General features: G+C 43.8%; 1 protein-coding gene across 4 annotated transcripts in view; it reads right to left on the reverse strand.

Annotated features, from left to right (window-relative positions):
• Positions 1 to 2,083: 2,083 nt before the first annotated feature.
• LOC148030747 (alpha/beta hydrolase domain-containing protein VTE7-like) overlaps positions 2,084 to 26,274 on the reverse strand; it is an 84,330-nt gene continuing 60,139 nt past the window's right edge. For 2 of the 4 annotated variants that reach the window (XR_015691796.1, XR_015691797.1), the window contains 3 exons: positions 2,823 to 2,959; positions 2,658 to 2,723; positions 2,511 to 2,567 (listed from right to left, as the gene is read on the reverse strand). Coding sequence is in view for 2 of the 4 variants with exons in the window: in XM_087684253.1 (XP_087540379.1) it covers positions 2,448 to 2,567; positions 2,658 to 2,723 (186 nt within the window). In the remaining 2 variants the exon portion in view is untranslated. Of the gene's footprint in view, positions 2,568 to 2,657; positions 2,724 to 2,822; positions 2,960 to 26,274 lie in introns of all 4 variants that reach the window. The other 2 variants (XM_087684253.1, XM_087684252.1) reach the window with 2 other exon arrangements.

A 26,274-nucleotide genomic window follows, 5' to 3' on the forward strand; every position in this document is an offset into this window, starting at 1 on the left:
CATGTTTAATAGAGCCATTTGCAAAGGCCTCCTAGAGAGTTGGAGCACAAACACTATTGTGCCTATTCTTAAGTCAAGGGATCATAATCTACCTAGCCTATTCTCAAGTCAAGGGACCATAATCTACCTAGTAACTACCTAACTATTATGGTTGGACATACATTGGCTAAGTTATATGTCTCCATTCATGAGTAAGAGTTGAGTGGATCTCGAAGCATACGGATAGACTAGATTGAGGAGAGACTTCTCTACATTGGATCACATCCCCACACTCGAGTAATCATTGAGGAGGGTAGAGCTCATGGCTAACGGATTTACTGTTACTTTGTGCATTTCCATAAGACCTTTGATAAAGTGCTAAGAAACAGGTTGTTACACATACTACCATGGAGTAACTAAGGAGCTTATTTGGGGAATTCCAAAAATGTACGAGACAATTGTTAAGATAAGATGTGGAAACTTGAGGAACTTTCATCACCTATTCACTTCACCAATGGGGTGAAGGATGCTCCTCTCTCCAATGCTATTTGGCCTACACATTGATGGGATTTCTGATTACATGTCTTAGGGAGAAGATAGAGAAACTTGACTAGATGGCACTTGAATGCCTCTTATATTATATGTAGATGACATCGTATTGATAGTTGATTCTCCATAGGGACTATAGGGACATTTGGATATACTAAGCACTCTTATGCATTAGACAATGGGCTTTGAGTGAACCTTAATAAAGACAAGGCAATAGTGTTTAACACTACACCATGGTGGGCTAGGACACCTGTACCTAAACTCACATATGGATAAGAGGATTTCGAATACATGGATTCCTATATATATATCTACATGCATTATTTATAGATCCTACTTTCTCTATGAGAGAGGCATCAAACACTAGACTGACCAAAGGATACATAAGACTAGGTGGTTTGGAGAGGATATGCTCACATGTTGAGTTTCATGAACCCCGCACTAAGATGTGGCACTTTATGCAATCCACACTTGCTAAAGAAAACTAGCTCACTATCAGTAAGGCAACAATTAGTTGAGACTAGATTTGAATCCTAAGCCGAATAGAGAAATATTGCCATAATTGGATATACCGGAGGTCATCCATCACCTTAAGGTTTTGGAGGCTAGATGGCTAGTCCAATTATGGGAAACTTCTAGTTAAGCGCGCATTGGCATGAACAATACTAGAATGGGTGACCTCTCAAGAAGGGGAGGCACAAGGGTCCCCATCCAATTTCTAACTTGATATCAAAGCTCAAGTTGTTGAGCTTGGATGGCACTATGACCTCAACCAAGGTGTAGCTTGAGGGGAGGTGTTAGAAATGCAATCCACACTTGCTAGAGAAAACTAGCTCACTATTAATGCAATGGCAATGAGTTGAGACTAGGTTTAAATCCTAGGCCCATATATTGGTCGTGTCTCCATTACTCTATAGGAGTACAAGTATGGGGGCCCAGTCTTGATCACTGCAACCAATTAGGTCACACTTATCATGGATGGAGGTCGATGAAGAGGCCACTTGTTTCCATGATTTCTAAGATGTCAAAATGTAAGGTCTCAATCGTATATGAGATCATTAGAGTTGAGCTAGCGGCCACACAATTGTAGTAGAGGCCCTCACCCAATCAATCACATATATACACAACTTATGGGAACTCCCTAGACATAGATATGCATGGCTCACTTTGGAGTCCTCTTGATAGGTTGCCAAAGAGAGTGATACTTAATATATCCTTTCACTTCTACTTCCTCTCTCTCTACTCTAGCTACCCTCTACTCTACTCTACTCCACTCTCTCTACTCTAGCTACCCTCTCTTTTGCTCTCTACTCTCTACTCTCTTCTCTATTCTCTCTCTTTGACTCTCCTCTTTTTCTATCGGCTCTCCTTTCACTCCTCTCTCCTCTACTCTCTCTCCCCTCTCCTCCCAACTAATGGGCTAATCTCCATCTAATCATCCTAGACAGTATGGACACCGAGGGCCTCTCCATCAGTCTACATCTATCTTGTGCGACCCTATCAACTATAATGATTGAGGCTAATCACTCAAATATAATATGTGGTTGGACACTACTCCACTCTGGTCCATCAATTAACGGCCTATGTCCCAACGTTTCCTCTTTTGGGACAAATACAAATCCAAACAAAAGGCAGTTTATATTTTATGGGTTCAGAAACCATGCATGCCCTCTGCAGAGTGCTTCTCAAATGATTTTTATGTACCGTTTCGTTCAACCCATTTCATACCATATCTCATTGTATGTAGGCTAGTAGAGGACATTTTTATGTACAGATTTGCAGCAGACACATTCCCAACGACAAGATGATTCCCTTCTCCCAGAACAATTGAACCGACTACATTCCCTGCAAACAGAGTGGTAAATCTCAATGTGTGGTGCTACATTTGATGGCAGGCAAGACACATTTATGCCTTCCTGCTATGTTTTACAGAACTCCACTATCAGTCTTCGGACTTCGTCTGGCTTCTCGACATGAGGAAGATGCCCACAATACTTGACATATTCCAGTCGCACGTCTGGCAAGTCTTTTCTCAGTCTCTGAAAAACAACAAAGTCAGGTTCTTTTCCTTACACAGCAAAGTGTAGCGTGGGTTGGGTGGAACAACCAAGCGAACTTGAAGGACCAACCTGAGGAACATCTTTGCTTATGATCCTGTCTTGCTCTCCCCATATGACGAGTGTCTCCTTAGTGACCTGCAAAAACGCAAGTAAGAGGGTAGACACCGAGAGTGCTGGGAAAATTCACTCAAATTGTATTGTTATCAAGCATCAGCTGAAGAAGGGAGAGCAAACCAAATAGCAGCATTCAAAAGGAGCTCGCCATAACCATACGATTGTCTTAGAATCTTCCAATTATTCATCCCTACAACCGACTTCGCTGTCTGTTGATGATTTGATTATTACTAGCTCTTACACGGCCAATGTGGTTGCTGTAATGCATCACAGCCTTACATTTCAGATAACTGATTTACGCCCTATAAATAACCCTTCTTTGTTTGTATGCAGATTTTCCAATAATGATCATAGCAACTTATCCTAGCAAAAGTATTAGGTTGGTTACACACCAAATGACAGTCGCCTAACCCTTGCCAATAGTTTGGGTATGCAATTTTTGAAACTGGACACAAACATCATCACAAAGCCTTTACACACCAAAAGGACACAGTTTGCAAAATTTAAAAAATAATATGCTTATAAATTTTTTGATTGGTTGCAAATGCAAAAAGTGCACCCTTGTCAATCCCTTTACAAATTGGGTGGGGGAGACTCCCCGTCCAAAAGTGGGCAGGGAATTCACCTGTTTAGTAGGTAAACAATAGGTCATGTCCTCTCTAGTGTGTAGTAAAGGACAGTGGACACCCAAACCCTAAAGAAGTACTTCGATTGGTTAATGCTTGCAAAGTGGGTGTTCGCCATTTGGTGTGTAACTAGCCTTTAGTTCGACTTGGTAACCATGCTTTGGCATGTTTGATTGCAAGTCTTTTGACTATTCCCAAGGATTTGAAGAGCTCATGTTATACTAATAATGGTTGAGGAGTTGTTTGGCTCTTTGCTGTATTTAGCCAATACTCATCCTTTCTTTGCACCACAAAAGAAAGCTCCAAGCCTAAACAGAGTTGAGAGAACTCCAACTTGAGAATGAACTGTAATGGTCCATCCATAATAGGTTGTTTGGCTCCTTTTCTTGAGCCCATTTTGTGATACATGCAGTGGAAAAGGATGCACATCCACAAGAAGAGAACACTAAAGGCAAGAAGGAGAAACTCCATTGAATAATGAAAGGAAGCTGATATAAGGCTCAACCTCTGCACACGCTACAGGGGGTAGCTAGGCTGTACTGAGGGCACTAGGAGAGAGCAGGTGGGAGACAAAAGAAGTCAATGATTGAAGTGACATGAACCAACTGATAGGTGAGGCCTATAAATAGGCAAGACTGACCTAACTAGATGGCATTTGAATCCTCTAGGACAACATCCCAAGCCAGAAACATTGCCACTTCCTGCAAATTGGGCCAAAGGACAAAGTGACCTGACTAAAATGACCAGGACACAGATAGAGCTCCCAACGTCCTTCCACTAACTTAAGTGTAGGCTCACAACCAAGACATAACCATAACCACTAATACCCCTCCCTGATCCTGAGTGTGCATGAACTCCCAAGGAACCCATATGATGAAGCAAAGGTAAACCATGAAGATGTTTGTCACATTGTCTGATGTAGAAAAGTAAATCAGCTCTAGTTTCAGTCCTAGATGCACATGGTGAATACAAGATCTCAATGTGCTTTTGTGCAAGCACAAAACATTGGATTACTAGCTATGACTAGGTAGCTCTGATGACTGTCACTAAGAAAAATTGTAGGTTGTGCAGTGTGCATTGTGGCGATAAAGAATTCTTGATATTATTATGGAGATCCTATCTTAGCTGACATCCACCTCAACCAAACAACATCTTGGGGGGTTGCACAAGCTGCTCAATACTCTGCCTCTGTGTAAAAAGGAGCAACATTGAGTTGTTACTTGTTACTGCAAGAAACGGCATATGAACCCAAAGTAAAGCAAAAGTCTATCATAGATCTCCAAGGGTCTACATCACCTACCAAATCTGGAGCTATCTAAGCTATCAAAGATACCCCCTCTCCATAGAAAATCTCATGTATCGGGGTGTCTCGCAGGTACTGCAAAACCCACAAAGCGGCCTGCCACTGAGGCTGAGGAGGTCTCTGCATGAATGAGCTCAAGATGGTCGCTGCATAAGAATCATTTTGTCAGATATGAATGAGCCAAACAAATGACCCAATGAAGCACATGTACCTAGTAATGTCCATCACTACATGTGAGATATACTAGGACAACTTGGACCTTGGGTCCATGGCACACGAATTCAGCCTACAAGGTCCCATGCAAAAGGCTATCAACAACCAAAAACTGTCTCTGCTCTAAGATGAAATGCATGTGGGCAACTGAAAATCTTGTAGCCAAAGGAAAAGGTGAAGAAGATCAAGGGCGAGTCATCTCCAACATTGTCCACTTCTATCACTCTACCACAACATTCTATGTTGGTATTCCTTGCATTTCATGCTGTTCATCTTATCTCCTAGTTGGGAGCTCCATTAGAGCCTGACAGAGACATTGGAACTCTAACAGCCCACACATTTCTATTTCCATCCTTGCATTTCAGTTTTAGAGTGTTTCAGTCTGTTCACATTCTTTTGCATTTCAGTTTGTGCCACTTTAGTGGTCGCGTTCACACTCGACAGGCTGGTTTGAACAGGTGGCACCATTTATGATTGGTCAGCTGTAGTAAATGCAGCTGAATGCAGCTTGTCGGCCCGTTCTAGAGCTCATCGGCCCGCTGGCTGCTATTTATGGCTGCCACCCTCTTGCTACTGCCTATTCAGTCATTAGCTGCCACACTCTGTCTCTATTCAGCCCGCATTCTCTTTCTCTCACCAACCTGATCTAGTGCCCTCACTTTTTAAAATCACAAACACATGATATGTACTAGAGGTTGCACAAGAAGGACACACTGCCTAGCCTAATTTATTTTATCCTATGGTTTATACCCATTAATAAAGGGAGAGTCTCCCTACACCCACCTTGCACTCTATGAATGCACTTTAACCACCAAACATTCTCTCTTTAGGAAACCCTAATCTATCTTTTTTTATTCCTATAAAAGGGCACCCATATTTCATGAATAAACATGTCATTGTACTAGTGTACTTTCCTTCTCATTCCTCTTTTGAATATTTCAACATGGTATCTTAGAGCAATGCTAGGTATGGATCCTTGAGCTTCTACTGCTGCTGCCCATCTCTTGGAGCTCATTGCCATTGGTGCTGGAAGAACAGATGAAGGCAAGTGCTGCTCTTGCTATTGCTTGGTTTTCCATGGTGCTTCTATTCACTGAAGTTCCATCAGTCCAGTCATTGAAGCTTCCTTCTGTTGCCAACAAAAGCTAATGAAACCAAATCTACTGGTGTCCTTCTACTTACGTGAGCTGTCCTGCTGGACAGGTCTGCAGCTACTTTTGTTTCCCTGACAAAGATCCACTACAGAGCTGTTGATGGTCACTATTATTCATCATTGTCATTATCAAGTCAGGCCTACTACTTAAGGAGAGCTGATCTGTGGGTTGCTCCATGACTGAAGTAAAACATTAGCAAGCTACTCATTGAGTATATGGATACTAAAGATTTAGATCTGCAGGTGTAGATTTGAGCTGTCCTACTCACGTGTTTGCAGTTGAAATCACTGCTACTACTGGATTGATTTGCTGATGTGTTACGTGGAGCTACAACCAAGATAAGTGACATAAACTGTAGTAAATCATGCTGCTGAAATTGCACCTACAGAATGCTGAAACAGGCACCATTTGCTACTGGTCAAAGCTGAGCTATTGTTGTCAAAACTTGGCTGAAAATGCAATGAAGCTTCTTCTCTCTGTGTTAGAATCATTACTGGACTTCATCCCCATCAGCTGCATTTGCTATGATGAACCATTAAGGCAGCTATTGTTGCAGTGAACTACTATCAGATCACCCTTGATGCTGCTTATTCTCTGACTGATTTACTGCTGGTCGCTCTTCTAATGGGCTGCTCTCTCTTGGTCAGATCCATTGCTGCCCTCCTTCAATAGTAAGTTATTGATATTTATAGAAATCTATCTGATCAAAACAAGCAGACTAGCTGGATAAAGCTCATCAATACTAAGCTGAAAATGCTCATGCTGTATCTTCCATCAATTCACTCCTATTATGAGCTACCTCTACTGCTAGAAATCATGACAACTACTACTCACATGAAGTTATCTTCTTGCTGCTATCATCATGGTTTACCAAATCTGGGATATGAGCTTGTTTGCTATCACTAAATAGTATATTAAAATCTGAGCATCAGTCAGCTCATCTCTACAGTGAAGTGTCCATATACTTATTAAGACCATGTGTTTCTAAACACAGCATCATGTCTTCTAATGGAGAAAATGCTGCATCATGTCCTCTAATGGAGAAAATGGATCCACTAAGTTTAAAGGTTATGCATTCCATACTTAGCAAACAAGAATCAAATCAATCCTCATGAAGAAAGGCCTATGGAATATTGTAAATGGAAATGAGAAGAGACCCCGGGATGCAGCCCAAGTAGCCACATGGGCAGTACAAGATTATAAGGCCCAAGCCATCATCAAGATGGAGCTAGATGATACTTACATTCATCATGTGGATGAATGTGACACTGCAAAAGATACTTGGGATGAACTCAAAAAGTTGTTTGGATCTCAATCCAAAAGTTCCAACATTGGGCTGCTAATTAAATTCTTTTGTTTAGAAATGAAATCTCAGTCTTCTCTTGCATCTCATTTGAATCACATGAAAGGCTTGTTAACTCAACTTGCAGGGATTGAACTTAAAGTTGACGATCACATTGCTATTGGTGTCTTACTCAAATCGTTGGTTGAACTTAAGTTGAAGAAGACATTGCTATTGGTCATATTGCATGGAAAGTATGACCATGCGGTCACTACTCTTATCAACATGCCTTCTCCTAAGCTAGTTGAAGTTGAACCTTGTCTTCTAGAATAAGAGAATATATTGAAATTTAAACAAAAGACCAACACTGCTTCAAAACATGAAGCACTCTACACCAAATCAAAATACAAAGGAAAGAATAAAATCATTCATAATGAACTCCTTGTATGTGACTTTTGTCACAAACCCGATCATTAAGAAAAAGATTGTTTTCATAGGATGCAAGCTCAAAAAGTGTTTCTCATCAAGATTGCCCAAGAAAGTGAAGAGGAAGCTGAAGAAGACGAAGAAGTAGAAGTTGAAGAAGAAAAACATGAAGCATTATTCATGACTTTTAAGAAGAAGAAGAAGAAGAAGAAGGGAGCTAAGATGGCTCCTCCAGATGTGTCTATTTATGAAGGATTGCTCTAAATGTGTGATTCTCCTCAGTAACTCTCTTTAGTCATGTCATGCAACCCTTGTAAAATCTACTTGTATCAACCTTTGCTAAAGTCATCTTGTCTAAATCCCGAGTCTCCTAAACCATCCAAACCTCTGACCCACAAATGATCAAGCAAAGAATGCCTCTTATCATCTTGAGTAGATAAGCCAATGTGCCTCTGAGCTGCTTAAGGATGGACATGTCCCTGGTAAGCCATGTGGTGACCAAGCTATTGCAAAAGATGGTCATGCACAAAGCTGTGTACATCATGAGTTTGAAGGGGGGTGTTGAAATCACAAACACATGATATGTACTTTGGAGGTTGCACAAGAAGCACACACTTCCTAGCCTAATTTATTTTATCCTATGGTTTGTACCCATCAATAAAGGGAGAGTCTCCCTACACCCACCTTGCACTATGTGAATGCACTTTAGCCACCAAACATTATCTCTTTAGGAAACCCTAATCCATCTTGTTGTATGCTTATAAAAGGGCACCCATCTTTCATGAATAAATATGTCATTGTATTTGTGTACTTTTCCTCTCATTCCTATTGGTATTGGTGTCTTACTCAAATCATTGGTTGAACTTAAAGTTGAAGAAGACATTGCTATTGGTCATATTGCGTGGAAAGTATGACCACGTGTTCACTACTCTTATCAACATGCCTTCTCCTAAGCTAGTTGAAGTTGAACCTTGTCTTCTAGAATAAGAGAATATATTGAAATTTAAACAAAAGACCAACACTGCTTCAAAACATGAAGCACTCTACACCAAATCAAAATACAAAGGAAAGAATAAAATCATTCATAATGAACTCCTTGTATGTGACTTTTGTCACAAGCCCGATCATTAAGAAAAAGATTGTTTTCATAGGATGCAAGCTCAAAAAGTGTTTCTCATCAAGATTGCCCAAGAAAGTGAAGAGGAAGCTAAAGAAGACGAAGAAGTAGAAGTTGAAGAAGAAAAACATGAAGCATTATTCATGACTTTTAAGAAGAAGAAGAAGAAGAAGGGAGCTAAGATGGCTCCTCCAGATGTGTCTATTTATGAAGGATTGCTCTAAATGTGTGATTCTCCTCAGTAACTCTCTTTAGTCATGTCATGCAACCCTTGTAAAATCTACTTGTATCAACCTTTGCTAAAGTCATCTTGTCTAAATCCCAAGTCCCCTAAACCATCCAAACCTCTAACCCACAAATGATCAAGCAAAGAATGCCTCTTATCATCTTGAGTAGACAAGCCAATGTGCCTCTGAGCTGATCAAGGATGGACATGTCCCTGGTAAGCCATGTGGTGACCAAGCTATTGCAAAAGATGGTCATGCACAAAGTTGTGTACATCATGAGTTTGAAGGGGGGTGTTGAAATCACAAACACATGATAGGTACTTTGGAGGTTGCACAAGAAGCACACACTTCCTAGCCTAATTTATTTTATCCTATGGTTTGTACCCATCAATAAAGGGAGTCTCTCCCTACACCCACCTTGCACTATGTGAATGCGCTTTAGCCACCAAACATTCTCTTTAGGAAACCCTAATCCATCTTGTTGTATGCTTATAAAAGGGCACCCATCTTTCATGAATAAATATGTCATTGTATTTGTGTACTTTTCCTCTCATTCTTCTTTTCAATATTTCATCATCACTGATACCTTGGGTTGCATATAGGGACTACTCGGTCCATGCTGTATTTAGCATTCATTTTCAGATCCATGCAGTCTATTCCTTCCTTTCTTGTGGATTCATTTCAATTTTTGTCTTCCATTCTGTCTTTGCGTTCGTGTTTGTCTTCCATTGCATACATCGTATCATTGCCAATAGAGAGGGCTCGGAGCATCTATGGAATGGAGAGCATACTTTTCTTGCTTTGTTTTTGCAGATTTTTGTATTTTCCAGCCATCCAACGTTTGGCAACTGCCCCAAATTGCTGGTGAGAGCTGTTCCCATCAAGGCAACTTGAAAATGCTAGCTTGTTGGCATTGTTTGTGATTCATCCATCGATTGCAGAGTATCTACAAGCTGTTTTCATCTCAACGCAGCAGTGTAGCTGATTGAGGCTCCATTTAGATACCCTAACAACAAAACACAACATATTCTTTGTGTGTTTGTGCAAATACTTTGAAGGATAGATGGATTACCGGTTTGACTGGCTTGGTGAATCTAATGAGGACCAACAAAGCTCTGAAGAACGACATTCTCGTCAAATAGATTGCTGTTGCGAAGACACTTACAGTTGAGAAGATTGCAAGGATTGATGAAAAGAAGACCAAAGATCAGAGCTTGATCCAACAAAGATCAGCAATCAGATCAATCCAAAAGCTTAGAACATGCATAGTCTCACTCACAAACCCACATATGATCCCCCCCAGCCCTTTTCTCTCTTTATTTCTATGAGGGCTCCTACTAAAGGACCTTGCTTGGCCATCATGTTGTACTATGTGCAGGTGCATGTTCTCCTACTAAGGACCTTGCTTGGTCATCATGCTGTACTATGTGTAGGTGAATGTTCTTCATACATTGCTCAAGAAGGATTGTCTAGATGGTTTTCAACTACTCCCTTTGGTCTCTACAAAGTGGGGTATATCTTGGATACCTTCAATTTGTGGAAATTTTCCGCCCCCACTATCCATCGTACAATGTTGGATGATCCAAATATTAGACCAACTATCGATCACGCGGCTCTTTGGGATAGACTCAACTCTCAAACCCGTTCCTTTCTCTTTTATGAGTTGCCATGATTTAGCTCTTGCTCATGTCAATCCGACTCAAGAGAATCCACTCTGGTCGTGGGAGTTTGGAACAAGATTTCTTCATTGTACCAAGTTCGGACCTTTGCCCACGGACCTTTGCCCATCACATCACTCTTGAGAAGAAACTCCAAGTATTTTCTTTTGATGATCTCTTGATCATGAAGAACCATATCAACAAAATGGAAGAGAGACGGGATGAGCTTGCATCCCTTGGCAAGAAGATATCATCTAAAGACATGGCAATGACTCTTTTGACACACCTTCCATCTCCAAAATATGATGTTTCCTACTCCAGTTTTGTTACTTCTAAGATTTAGGATACCGTGACTTGGGAGGAGCTTGTACCATTCATCTTGGAGCAAGATGCTAGACACAAGGAGACTAGGACGAGTAGAGCCCGAATCACCATTTCATGCTTTTGTAGCTTGGTCATCTTGGAGGGGGAGCAAAAGAAGAAGAAAACCAAGAACAAGGAGTAGGAGAAGGATGAGAAACCTAAAGGAAAGTGTCCACAATATGGAAAAGTGTGATATGAACTAATAAAATCCTACAATTTTTTTTTTGTAACGTGTGTAAATAGTACTTAGAAGTGCTATTTAGGTCATTTTGAGTATGTGGATAAGTTTTGGTAATGACACATGCTTTGTCAAAATTTACACACATAAACATGTCTTGGAGCTTAATTTGTGGTTAAACAGAACAGAATTTGATTCAAGCCCATCTCACAGAGTTTAAAGAGAACGTTGAGGAGAATGTTTTGTCCTCTTATAGGCTTGGTCAAATTCCTTTTGGAGATATGAGCCTCCAAAAATGAAAAATGATTTATTTTCTGTACTTATATTTATATTATTTATTTAATTTTTTAAACTAAATAATGTTGTGTCACTTTTTCTTTTTCTTTTTCTTTTTTGACATGCTTTGAATGCACATGCTGATTTTGATTGCTTCAGTTTTTGGTACATGCATTTCTTGGGGATTCCAAATGAGTGAAGCTCTTCAAAAAAATCAGTCAAATGAGATTCGAGACAATCCATCATCTTTTTCTTATGCCAATTTTGTGATTGAGGTTGAGATTGAGATTAAGATCTCTCATGTACATGAATATAGCTTGTTGGTTGCTGCTCCTTGTAACTCTGTCATATTATAATACGATTGGAGATACTAAGGTTGTGTAGAAGTTGAGAACCAAGAAACATGACTACGATTGGAGATACTAATGAGTACCTTTCTTGGAGTGGACGATTTGTCACATGCAGCAAAGCCAACTCAACAACCACAGGTTCACCTCTCTCTACTGGCATGTTGGAGCAGCCATGTGTTGGAGAAATCTCACAGGATGGGATATGGAATTTTCTGGCAACACTTCAAGCATCCATCAATGCATAGAATCAAGAAATCACATGCTTGGCTCTGGAGTGTCAAGCGTTGGAAAGCAAGAATACACAGTTGGAACAAATTGTGGAGGAACAGGCCAAGAGAATCACAGACTTGGAAACGAGTATGGCGACACGCACATGAATGGAAACACCAAAAACATGGACTAGAGTAGTAGCACATACCCCCCCAAATGGAAACATGCTTGTACTTCATGCAGAGGGTGGTGATGCAATGGTAGATGATGTGGATGCACGTGAATGTAAAGAAAGAGAAAAGTGGGCCCAAAACTTGGTTATTTGGGGATTTCCCGAAACAAATGATAAGACTGCACACTCTCTTACTACGGAAGTCACGGAGTTTTTTGGTAAGCATTTTGCCATGGCAGATGTACTTGTCTTTGGTGCTCGGCGTATGGGCAAGAGGAAAGACGATGGGAAGGCAAGAGCCATTGTATGCACTATTGGATGCACGTAAGAGAACTATACTTTTAGACAGTAGTCGAGTATACCTCAAGGGAACAGATTTTTATGTAAATGAGGATCGCACCGCCATGCAACAGGAGGAACATCCGAAGCAATACAATTAAACAAAAGAAATCTAGTGATAACACTTCAAAGGATGCATAGGGATGCGCGACCTATGGGAGCTACGCACTTGTGAAGGTGTTGTTTTGGAATTGCGGAGGGTTTCCATGGCATAAAGGTGAAAGCATTAATGCTATGGTTGGTGATGTTGACATTGTGTTCCTCGCTGAGACATGGGAGCAGGAGACATGTAGAATTCCGAATATCCCAGGGTACATAATTCATAGCGCATATCAGTCATATGTAGGAAAAAGAGGGCAAGGAGGAGTTGCATGCATATACAAATGTCATTTGAAAGGAATGATTGATGTATGTAAAGTAGACTGACATAAGCGGTACATATGGATTATGCTCAAGCATACTACACCAATGTACATTGCAGGATGTTACATTCCACATAAGGAGTTCCCCTTCTATGCACGACATGAAGTGGATTGGCAAAAACCTCTTGAAGATTTGAATATGGATGCATGCACATATATACAACAAGGACATGTGATGGTCTTAGGTGACTTAAATGCACGTATTGGACGTATGCAATTTCAGCCCATAGCACATGATGAGCTAAACAAGGAGGAGGTTGTGGATGTAGACGCATGCTGGTGTAGACAATCTGAGGATACACATTAACGCTCATGGACATGCTTTGATGGATATGGTTAATGGTTTGTACATGCCGATATTGAATGATATGAATTGTTTCCCCGATACTGAAGGATACACGCGCTACTCAACTAGTAGAGGTTCCACTCTGGTAGACTATGCAATGGTACACATGAATGATTTATGCATAAAGAAAATGTAGATTGATTTTTATAGCTTTGGGCTTGACACTTGATATTTGCCACCATGTAGGACATGCAGGGGACACAGTAGGTACTGATGCATTCCATATTGATATAGACAAGAAACAAGCATATGTTGGTCACCTAGATAGTCTTATGAGCAATCTCACTAGGAGCACATGGGCTGATCTGAGAGATGCAATGTTAAATACGACAATAGAGGTTTTTGGGAAACCAAAGAGTAGTCACAAAAATGTCAAAGGATTGCCATGCAAGAACTGGTTTGATGATGAATGTAAGGCTACACGTAGAAAGCTGAAAATCCTCCCTAAGGGAGAAGAATGAAGTGAGACGGAAAAACAATATAATGCTCTCACGCGTAAAAAGCGATGACGATAAGTAGTGGCCAAAGAAAGTGAAGATGCTAGGGAGTTTGAGAAATGTCCGAGGCGAGCATGGAGAAAATTGCATACCAAACGGTCAAATGTTATGGGGGATTTTACAAATGCTAACATGCTATCATATGTTACAGAACTTAACATACATAAAGGGGTACATCCCATCAAATGTGATGTAGATACGCAACCATTTAGTGCTCTATTCACTTTAGAAACATTGGAGGCAGCCCTCAACAAGATGGCTAATGGAAAAGCATGTGATATTTTGCAACTGAATGCAGAGATATTGAAATGGACAACAAAGGAGACGAGACTGTTTATGCTGCATGTGATACATCATGCTTTTGCATATGGTTTTCCCCAAGAATGGCACAAGAATTGGATACAACCGTTGTATAAGGGAGGAGATCGCAATTTGCTCACAAACTACCGCACAATTAAGGTCAGTTCAACCATGGCAAAGCTATTCAGCACTATCCTGGAAATGCAATTGAGTAAATGGGCAGAAAGTAATAACAAACGAGCTTATGGACAAGCAAGTTTTTGCCTTGGTCATAACACCATAGCCCATTTGGTTACTTTACGTGCGCTTATGGATGAGAGTTGGCTTGAAGAGCAACCTTGTATTGTTGTTATGTGGATTTTAAGAAGGCTTTTGACACCATACCAAGGGTTGGCTTATGGCAGCGAATGCAAGAATTAGGGGTCCCAAATGATCTATGCATGGGAATTTATAGGATATATCAACGAGTGGTGTACCGCCTCAGAGGTCGCAACAGGCTGTCCCAAGTATTTGAGAGTAATATGGGAGTCAAACAAGGTTGGCCGCTCTCCCCTACATTATTTGGTTTATGCATTGATAAGCTAGAGGAAATACTTCTCACGGCTATGAATGAAGAGAACAAGGTTGGATGCTCTCCCCTATATTATTTGGTTCATGCATTGATAAGCTAGAGGAAATACTTCTCACGGCTATGAATGAAGAGGAAGCCAAAAGCCCATATATTGATATGTTTGCCATCTTGCTCCTGCTTTATGCAAATGATATGGTCTTCTTTACATATATTGGGGAACGTATGCAACAGTTCATGGGGATTCTTGAACGATTTTGTCAAGATAGTGGTTTGACGATGAATGTATCAAAAACAAAGCTAATGGCTGTGCGCACCAAGCAATCAAAGACCCCACCAAAAGTACATTATGCGAGATAGTTTATAGAGGTAGTATCTACTTTCAAATACTTGGGGATTGAGATACATGCAAACCACAGATGGTATACATGTGTGGAGCGGCGATTAGCGGAAGCGAAAAGCAAGTATTATCACTTTGAAAATGACTACAACCGTACAAATACTAAATGCTAGAAAATACGTTGTATGATTTTTTATGCATATGTTCTACAAACGGTATTATATGGAATGGAAGTGTGGGGGGGGAAGCATCTCCTCATCTGCATGGAATGACATTGAGAAGCTGCAAAAAGCTTTTATTCGTAGACATTTGGACATCAAAAGCACCACACCATATGTACTCATGCTTTTGGAATCTGGTCGTCGGCCAATTGAGGTATATGCTATGATCCACGTACTGAGATATGCCACCCGAGTACGCCAAATGGATGATAGTAAGCTCCCCAAATGGGCATAGGATGCTAGCATACGCCTACAAAAAACGTGGAAAAGTAAAGTGCTTTCAATAGGATGGGTACTGGATATGCGAAAATGGTTTAAAGGGTGGGGAGTGGATAGATATCTAGATATGGCATCCGAAGATATATGCATGGACACATTTCAATCGGACCTCTTACGAGCGTATCAAGCAAAACATCAAAGCAAGGGAGCAAATGGCAAACTTGCTTATTACAGTATGCATATCTATCCTTCATGTTGGGAATCCTACATACAGACAGAGGCACACACACAGCCATACATAGCCAACCCGCTCTCAATGGTATTTAGACAGTATTGCACGACTTTGAACTCCATCACACGCTTTATTGATCAAGACAGGTGCATGGAGTGGATAGACAAGAGAGACGAGGTTATGCAAGCTATGTGGACTATAGAGTGTAGAATTAGAGGAGCACATGATTATGACATGCCCAGCATATGCACACATACAGGTGACTTTGATATCCCTTTATAGGGGCCACTTCACCAATTTCTGACCACTACTCCTATATCGAAGTTAGGGGCTCTCATCACCCACATATTACGCTTTCGGGAGAACCACACTACATAGATCGTTCTTTCACCGTGGCTACCCCTTTCCTACCATGGGGGAGGAGAATCATTGTATATCTGGAAAGGTTCCATGGGTCATAACTTGGCCTTCCGTGGACGATAATAAACTATTCTACTCTAATATACGAATCTCCATTTTCAATCAAATACTATCTTGATTTTTATAAGAGCAATTCTAGTCTGCAATAGTGGAAGCTTTGAAACAAGGAAGGACATTGCGGTTCATGGTTCGTGGCTATCTTCATCGTCTTCCTTGTGCTACAACACCCTTGTTCCCTTGTATCACATTCACTCGATGATTCAAATCATCGTCATTCCATTCATCAAAGTTTCTTACTTCTTTTCTTCTCGTCTCAGCGTTTACTGAGTTCACTCCATGTTTTCCCCACAAACACTACTATCACGCTGGTACCTCATCTTTTGACATGGTATTAGAGCTAGATCTGCTCAAACAGTGGCAAACATCCTCCACTCCAATGAAGGCAAAGACTGATGGCGGGTTTGGCATCCCCTTCTCTCCTTCTTCCACTACATCAACACCCTAACTGGCAGCTGCTCCCTCCTGCATTTGCTGTTTTCCAGCCTGCGTTCAGGGCTGTTGCTGCCACCTCCACCTCCCCTTTGTTGTGTTTACTGATGGCAGCTCTTCTGCTGCACCTAGCTGTATTCCAGTACCTATTTTGTGCTGCGAGCGACTCAGCCAGTTTGCTGGTGGCTCCTCCCTGCTGGCAGTCCAATCCCATATTGCTGGCGGCTCAGCTAGATTACTGGCGGCTCCTCCCTGTTGCTGGCAGCTCAACCAGACTATTGGCGATTGTTCTCTGCTGCTGGCGGCTCAGCCAGACTGCAGGCATCTCCTCCCTGCTACTTGCCGCTATTCTCTACAACCCAACAGCTCCACCATACTATTGTACCCTGTGTTTTTCTACCGGTTGCAACCTCTTACTATTGGTAGCATCCTCCCCCCACTTGCAGTTCACTTCCAGTCCTTCCACTACCCTCCCATCCCTAAAGGCGAACATTGCAGTTCATGCTTTGCACTGCTCTCACACCCCTTGAGGTAGACATTGCAATTCATGGTTCGTGGCTGACCTCTTCCTTCTTCAGCAAGGCACACCGGTACCCATGGCTTCTTTACCCAACATATGCCCAAACTCTTGGGTGCTCCTATTGTGGCATCACCGGACACACCACCGATACTGGTCGACTTCGACCTTTGCTCCCCACCCCCCCTGGAGTATATACGTCTTCCACCAGGCACTCCTTGTGCCACCTCTCCTTTCTAGGCCACAGAGATCGTTCTGCTTCGGCTATCAAAGTACTATGCTCAAGGCAATAAGACACATCCGATGCGCACTAAGTCCTTTCGAGCACATGGAGGATCCATTGGTGCTATGACCTCTTGGAGATCGTTGCAATGCCAGTGGCAGTCTTCTCCCACCTATTTTCGGGTACAATGGCTACCACAGCCAGAAGTTCTGTAGTCCGCTCCATCAAGAAACAATGATCGTTTGATACTGTCTCCTTGTCAATCCACTCCTTCAGTGGCTACTCAACTTCTTCCTCTTCTTCAACTTCCCGGTCCGCTCCATTGCAAAGCAAGAATTGTTACCCACTCATTGCTCATGAGCCGCACCCTTCACCCTCGCCTACTCAGGTTTGAGAGGCCACCTCTAGGAGTTCTTCACCACCCCAATTACCTTCTTTGGCATGACCGGCGGCACTTCCTTCATCCTCAAACATTTCAAAGTCCATGATCCATGAGTTTTTGGATTCTCTATCTACCTCAAAGGGGGATGATCTTTCTTTGCCCTCCGAGGGGACATCTACATCTACTGCAACTTCAGAGGGGGCTCCTATTCCTCCAGTTTCAAAGGGGGTCCCCACCCACCGCTCAATCCTTCGCACACCTTGGCGAAGGCCTTTTACCTTCTTCTTCTATCCTTGGATGGGGTGGCTTCCTTCCAACAATCATCTCACCTATTAATACCCAAGATCTTGAGAATCTATCTAGATTGGGAATTTGGAGGTTCAGTCGCGACTTGGTGACGAGGCCTTCGTATTCCTTCTTGCATGGATACACAGTGCTAGTGGCTTCTCTCCCGAGGTTGAGTTTCCAGTTCTCCAATTCACTTTGTCTATTGTTCTTTACTGCAGGTTCCCTTTCACGTGGAAATATTGGATCTTAGGGATCCTCTACATCTTCTTCTTGCCTTGGTCACTTTGTTAGCATGGAGCCAACTCCCAAGATCGAGTACGGGCATATCCTTATGGTTATTGGCACCACACAAAGTCTGACATTCCTACCATACATTGCATGTTTTCATCATCTTTGTACTAGGGCGCTTGGAGAAGTGAACAATTTTTCCACAAGGGACACTGTCCAAGTGGCACATGCTGCATGAGCATTCTTTAGCATATAGCATTACATCTCCACCTCACTTGTCTCTTCTTCCCCTTTTTGGGCCTAATAGGGGGTGTTGAGAAACCCTTCACATGCAATTTACGTTCTGCGTTTTGCATTTTGGGTTTCATGTTTTGCATTTAGGGTTTCCCATTTTGTGTTTAGGGTTTTACAGTGGACATCCCCAAAAAGGAGCTGGGCGCCCACAGTGGGGTGCCACCCTAGGCATCCAGCGCCGTCCCTTCGAGCACCACCCTAGATAGTCTCTAGCCTATTTATAGGTTGCCTCTGTCACTCATTCTTCACGGTTGATTCATCCAGTCAATCACCTCTTCTCTCCAACCTCTCCACTACCCTCACACCCCTTCAAGACAACATTGCGGTTTGTGGTTCATGGCTATTTTTATCATCTTCCTTACAACACCCTTGTTGCCTTGTATCACATTCACTCCGTGATTCAGATCTTCATCATTCCATTCATCAGATTTTCTTCTCTCTTCTATTCTCTTCTCAGTGTTTATCGAGTCACTCTGTGTTTCTCCCCACAAACCCTACTGTCTCGCTTGTACGTCGTCTTTTGACAGTAACCAATGTATCACAAATAAGCTCATCAAAAAACAAGATTGCTACAAAAAGAGAATACAAGAAAGAACAAACCAAAACACTACCAATAAATGCATGAATGTAGTATTGACAACCACCAAATAAAGAAATATAGCCTGAAAATAGAGTCACCCAACCCTACACAAGATCAATAAATCAAAACATATGTGCCGAATATCAACACACAAACTTAGTTAACATTACATGCTGTCGTACAATATGAAAAAGTGGTCTCAAATCTTGAGCAAAGCAAAAACCCTAAAACAAAGACTGTTGTAAATAAAAACACAGATGTCAAGGGTAGAAAATAGAACAAAATTCATCAAAAACTAGGCGCTAGGCTCATGTGAGCTCAGACTAGGAATTAGTCCTGCTCTCTATCAAGAAAAAGCCCATCATGAACCTGGATGTCAATCCTAGCTTCAGGATTTTGAAACTTGCCAAAATTTAGTCAATGTGGAAGGAAAGTCCCTCTTTGAATCCTTTGCACCTGTATACCTATATAAATTAGACTCACCTATCCCACCTCACCACCCACTCATACTCCCTCTCTCATACCATACTAGAGTTGTGAGAGATGGCGATATCACCAGCACTAGAAAGTAGCAGAAGAAGAAGCAACTCTCTCGATAGAAGATGAGTCTTTTCGTGCCTTAGTCTTCGCCTTGGTGGAAGGATATGAGGTCAAGTCATAGGAGAATGAGAATGACTCGTTAGAAGAGTTCATATCCTGCTTCTTTTTCTTCTCCTTCTTCTTCCATGAATTCGCTAACTCCTTGCAACCCTTGCAAAGGTATCCGTTATTACCACAATGATAACAATGGACCTTCGACTTTTTCTTCCTACCATCCCTCTCTGAAGTTATGAAAGCCTCATTATGGCCACCATGTCAAGATGGAAGTCCCCCTCTAATATCAAGGTGTCCCATGCTCAAGTAGCATATAGGACATATGAGTGAAGCCTAGTGGCATCGAGAATGTCTGGGCCCTCAAAGCATTGGCTACTCCATCAAACTCAAGAGGGATCTTATTGTTAGTGGATATGTCAGTTCATGTGTGAGTCTATGCATGTTCCACTGCACTAAGCACAACTAGATATTTTAGGCATTTTATATTTGTCATTTTCATGGTGATCTAGGCATTTATTGCTCGCCAACCAGCATTTAATGCTAGCTGACCTGATCATATTGATGGCATATTTCTGGCCTATTTATTCAAGCACTCCCTTCTCATGTATCATTCATTGTATCACTTTGCATACTTCAATAGCAGCGACCGGTGGAGAGAGGGAGCCAATGCCACAGTGCCCATATAGCCAGTGACTCCCATTGTTTCTATATTGTCTCATTTCTTGGTATATGGATTCCATTTCCCAAGCATCCTTTTCTTTTTGAGTCCTTGTGCAATGTTCTTCTTTCCTTTGCAATGTTTCTTCTTTTCTCTTCACTCTTGTGTTACGCAATTTATTATAACAGTTTTCTGACATGGTATCAGATTTCAGGTTGGCCTTTGCTCCTATCTGGTGATCAGCCATCTGATGTGTGCTGGTGCTGATTTCTTCTGCTATAGACTTGCATTTTGAATTGTTTGATGCTGATTAGACTTTCTGGACTGCTGCAACTGCGTTTCCAGCCTGAGTGACCATCTGCTGAGCCAAAACAGCCTGTTTTCTGGTGTGTTACTCTGTGTTTTGCAGCCTGCCATTTACATTTACTATTTTGGGACTGTTTCACAGCTGGCGACCTATTATTGACTCTCTAAACTCTTTGTTTTCCCAGGCTGCATCTGCGTTTTGTGTATGCAGGGTGAGGCAACCTGTTTTCTTGCCATACGATAGCATTTAATGCCTGCTAGCTTTGGAGTTTCTTGATCAGCCTCTGCGTTTTGCCTTTTTGCTTCTATGCAGGGCTGGGCGACAGTCCTTTCAGGCTGTTTTACTATCTGGTGGCTGTCAACTTTGTATTTTGCTGTGATTTGTCTGTGTTTGCAGCAAGTGTTTTCTTTTCTAATCAGCTATTGCGCAATACACTACTCAACTTTAAGGTGGGTTCTTGTGTATCCGGTTGGGATGTTTCTCTACACCACACTTTGTGTTCCCAAGTGGACGCCCCACTCCGTGCTTGAGTCGGGGTCCGTAAGAAAACCAACCGACTTTCGCCAGTCTATTTTCGCTCCAACTACAATGCAAAACATCTCTAGGGCTAGTCTCACTCTCTCCAGCATCAACTCATCATCCTCTATATAAAGGGCGGTATCATCTACATACTCCGAATCTAGCAGCTCTATCTCCTCCCTCACCGGAAGTCGAAAGGCCACATAGCCCACTCACATGTGACCGAATGAAGTATGACATCGCCTCTACAAAGATTAGGAACAAATACGGGGCAAGATGACAGCCCTACCAAACCGATCTCTCTGGCCGAAACTCCTCCCCCTTCCTGGCCACCTATGAGAACCCTGCTGGTAGCAGATCTGTAAATTGAAAAACCCCTCAGATCCATGCCTAGGGGGGAGCCCAATCTCACCATGGTGCCCTCTTAGAAGTCTTAGTCAACCCTATCGTAGGCTTTCTCAAAGTCCAAGAGAAGTACAGCCAATCCCTGACCCCTGTGCTAGGCCCACTCAGTCACCTTGAAGAAGGTGAAGACATTGCCTAGGATGCTCCTATCGTGGACAAAACCCGTTTGTGTGTCATGAATGATGTCTGAAAGTATGGGATGGAGTCGCCTACCGATCATCTTGGCTAGTGCCTTCTTTTTTTTTTTGCAAATAAAGTGTGGCTAATTATATAACTTCAGAAAAATTTGAATACAAAGAAGCTCATGCTCAACAGACTAGTTGGAGCTGATGCAGAGTCACAGATATATCAAGTGTACAAGTCTCTCAAGGGGGCCTAGGGGGGATGGGCGCAAGAAGCCATGGAGGGGGGATGTATCGCCATCTGGGGCTGCCTGCCTACATCATGAAGAACAAGTCCTAGCTGCCCCAGGTGCGCAAGAAATAAAAACGGAGCTCTTGATGAGCTCGAGACTCACCCTGCACTTGTTCCCACCGGCCATGGAGGGAGTGGATAATGGAGGTCCAAAGCTCAGCCAGAGTCGCCTGTGCTGAAAGGTTCTCCCTGCCGAAAACCTCCTGACAGCATGCCTTCCAAATGTGTCATCCAGTAAGACTCCCTATGATCTCCCATACCTCAGAGCGGTCTGCTATGGGCTCCACTACCTGGTGACTAGGTAAATCTTCTAGGCCGACCACTATGCAAGACCCAGCCTCAATGATGAAGATCGTATCATGCATCCCGACCTCATACAGAAGGTGACGGCCCTAGCTGACTGCGTGCGAGCAAAAAGCTCCCCACGAGATGCATCCAAGGCTAGGTGCCAGACGGCGGAGAATGTGGCATGCTCCTCTCCACACGAGTTGTGTTGCCTCGCATGACCAAAGGTAGTGCTTTGGAGTTTCCAAAAGCTGTTGTGGGTATCGCTTACACCCTCCATCCTGCTGCATCTAGGCAAGCCAACTCCCCACCGCTAGTCCTCTGTGTGCAAAAAGCCATAGGAAATACGATACCCTCCTCGGCCTCCAGCTGTCCCATAGACGGTGCCAGAAAATCTGACGAAAGGCATCCGTGATGTTGTGCTCTGCCCAGTATTGGCTACGCGAAGGCGCCCAATCCATGTTCTCCTACATCAGTACATGTCTGCCAATCCTGGCTATGTACTCCAAGAACCTCAATGGCTCCTTGGCAACTGCAGTGGCTGGCCATAGCCACTCTCCAAGGTCCCACTCCAGTTCATCAAGTGGCCTACTCTCCGATATCCAAAGGTACCACTCCCGGAACTCCTCCCAAAACACATAAGGGTCAAGACACCAGGTCTTCCCCTAAAGACCGACTATACAAATCCTCCTCCATGGAAGGAAGTCCTCTCCTCATCCTGCTCCCCTCTGTCTAGGACCAAATGCCCCCCCTCGCGTACGGTGACGAAAATCCCGAAGGGGACTCCACCTACTTTGCCTATCACCTGTAGGGGAATACCTACCGGTGAAAATGTAGCACCCATACCTCGCCAGGCTCTACCAGCTCTTGGATCGAGAGGTCAAGCCACTCTTGCAGTATCATTGCATCAATCTCCCGTCTCCTCAGCTCCGCTCCTCTCTGATACCTTGATGCCTACTGCAGCACCTCCTAGTCCATCATCCTGTACACCTCCCGCCATGTCCTGATAGTGCGAGTGGGGCCAACCTCCCAACCAACCCACCGGATGTGGGGGCACTTGCCAATCTGTATCCCGTTCCTATCTCTGACCTAGGGGTTTTAGACCACCAGCTACTAGCGGTCTATCTCCTCCTGGCATCCTACAGGGCTCTAAATTAGAGCCTTATAAAGGCCCTTCCACAGACGAAGTAGGCTGCGGAGGAAAGAGGATCTGGGGAGCGTGATTTGGGCCTCCATGAAGATCCATCTCAAGGATGGCCTCCAATCACCACCAAGCCTCGGCTTGCACTCCTGGAGATCCTCCTATAGTAGGACCTTCCAGATCTGCCCTCCTGGAGTGAACCCTCGAACTACTAGCTTGCCCAGCAGGGCCAAACTCTGAAACTCTGGGTCTATGATCCCAAGCTCTCCCTTAGACCAATGCCAGATGACGGTCGCCCATGCCACCTTGGCCCTCGAATCCCTAGAATTGTCTGAACCGGCCTAGAGAAAATTCTGCACAAGGTGGCGGAGCTCCACTACACAAGACGAGGAAAAACACCAGCACGAGGCAATGTACCATGCCGTCGATAGGAGGACCTGGTTGACCACCAGGGCTCGGCCTGCTAAGGAAAGGCGGGCAGTACTCCAGTATGTCAACTTCCACTTGATAGAGTCAAGAATAGGAAGGAACTGTTGGGCTGAGGTGATGTCGATTCCCACCTAAAACCCTAGGTATCGGATGGTCTACCCTCTGCACACCCACCTGAATCCCAAGTAAACACCCCACTCTGTGCCAGAGTCCGAGTCCGTACGAAAACCAACCGACTTTTGCCTGTTGATTTTCACTCCCGCTATAGTGCAAAACACCTCCAAAGCTAGTCTCACTCTCTCCAACATCAACTCATCATCCTCTATATATAGTGCGGTATCATCTGTATACTCTCAATCTAACAACTCCGACTCCTTCCTCATTGGAAGTCGAAGGCCACGTAGCCCGCTCACACGAGACCGGAGGAAGTAGGACATTGCCTCTGCAAAGAGTAGGTACAGATACGGGGCCAGAGAATAGGCTTGCCCCCCTCCTACCATCTATGAGTACCCTACTGGTAGCTAACATGTAAAGTGTAGAGACCCCTCGGATCCATGCCTAGGGAAAGCCCAACCTCACCATGGTGCCCTCTAAGAAGTCCCAGTCCACCCGGTCGTAGGCTTTCTCGAAGTCCAGGAGAAGTACGACCAACCCCTGACCACTGTGCTGGGCCCACTCAGTGGCCTCGAAGAAGGTGAAGACATTGTTGAGGATGCTATCCTAGACAAAACCTATCTATGTGTCATGAATGATGTCTAGAAGCATGAGGCAGAGTCACCTACAAATCATCTTAGCCAGTGCCTTATAGGCTACTGACAACAAGGTGATCCCTCTCCACTAAGATAGCTCCAACCGATCTCCCCCTTTGGGGAGGAGACTGACAAGACCTGCCGATAGACTCTCTGGCATTCGTCCTAAGCTAAAAATCACCTAAAAGGCTAGCAGTAAGGGGTTCTTTACCACCTCCCAGTAGGTAGCGAAGAAGGCCTTAGAAAGACCATCCTCTCTTAGGCATTTCTGCCCATCCTGTACATGGAAAGCCTCCTCCAGTTCCTTCTCTGTGAAGGGGGCTAAAAGTGAAAGACCCATCACCTCTATGACAAGGGACAAGATGTGGCCCCAAACCTGTTGTCTACAACCCTATCCTCTGGCTGAGATTGCCTCCTACTGGAAAAGGTGTCTATAGTAGTCTGTGGCAATCTCCATCACCTCATCTGGGCTAGAGCGAATCCTCCCATATTGATCCTAGAGGCTGCGAATCTGATATCCTGAAATGCGAGGCTGACGCACCTGGAAAACTCCGAGTGCCTATCCTTGATACCGAGGAGGGCACCCTGTGCGCGCATCTCCTGTGCGTGGAGAGTGGGGTCCCTTGGTGCATCTTGGAGAAGTCTCTGCGTGGCTACAAGGTCTCATTGGAGTGCTCTCTGTCCTCCTCCCAGCTCTACTGCCTAGCCTGTAGGGCTGCTCCTGGCAAATCCTCCTCCACTTTGCTAGGATCTCTGCAACCTCCTCTGCGATCTTGTCCCTACTGTCCCACTCCCTAGACCAGAGCTGCTCAATCTGCCACTTCACCTCCTCCCTCCTGTAAAAAGACAGGGATCTGACAGTATGGAGTATCCAGGGCTAATATTGGGGGGTCAAGTGTCAAGAGAACCGGGCAATGATCAAATAGAGTGGTACCAGCCAACTACCCTACATGGCCTCCGCGAGAACACCCCCCTCTCTCACATAGAACCTGTCCAGTCACTCCAACAAAACTCCGCACAGCCGTCTGTATCCCCAAGAGAAGTCCAGTGACCTCTCCCTCCTGTGGAAAGCTAGGTCCCTCCAAGCATCACGTGCTCCTACTGCGAGGATGAAGACCTCCCATACCTCCTGCTCCTCCCTTGCCATACCCTAGTAGTTTCTCTCTGTGCCTTGTTGGTCCTCTAAGGTCTCTTGGTTGTTGAAGTCTCCAACAACAATCCAAGAGTCCACCTCTGGGAGTCCTGCTGCGATCTCCACCCAGAACCTACCGCGTGCCCTAAGCTACGTAGGGGCGTAGACATTGAGGACTTCGATGCACAAGTCCCCAATATCCAACCTGATCCATAGAACGCTCCTTGCCATAATCGCCCCATGATCCCATACATAGGCGGTAAGGCTCGAGCCAATAGAGATGCATACACCTCCATTCCTGTCGTGGGCACCGATGGCGTACTCCCAGTAAGTGTGTGACCTGCCTAGAAGAACTTTCCCTACCCGATGGGCCTGGGCGGGGGTGAGCTTGTGCTCCTATAGAAGTAGAATGTCTATCCGTCTAGCAAGGGCCAGCTGCAACTCTTGCCGGACAATCAACTTCCTGGAACCACGTGTCC

This window comes from Lygodium microphyllum, chromosome 9, assembly GCF_053477565.2.
Source record: "Lygodium microphyllum isolate KBCC chromosome 9, Lygodium_microphyllum_v1.1.10, whole genome shotgun sequence".
NCBI lineage: Eukaryota > Viridiplantae > Streptophyta > Polypodiopsida > Schizaeales > Lygodiaceae > Lygodium > Lygodium microphyllum.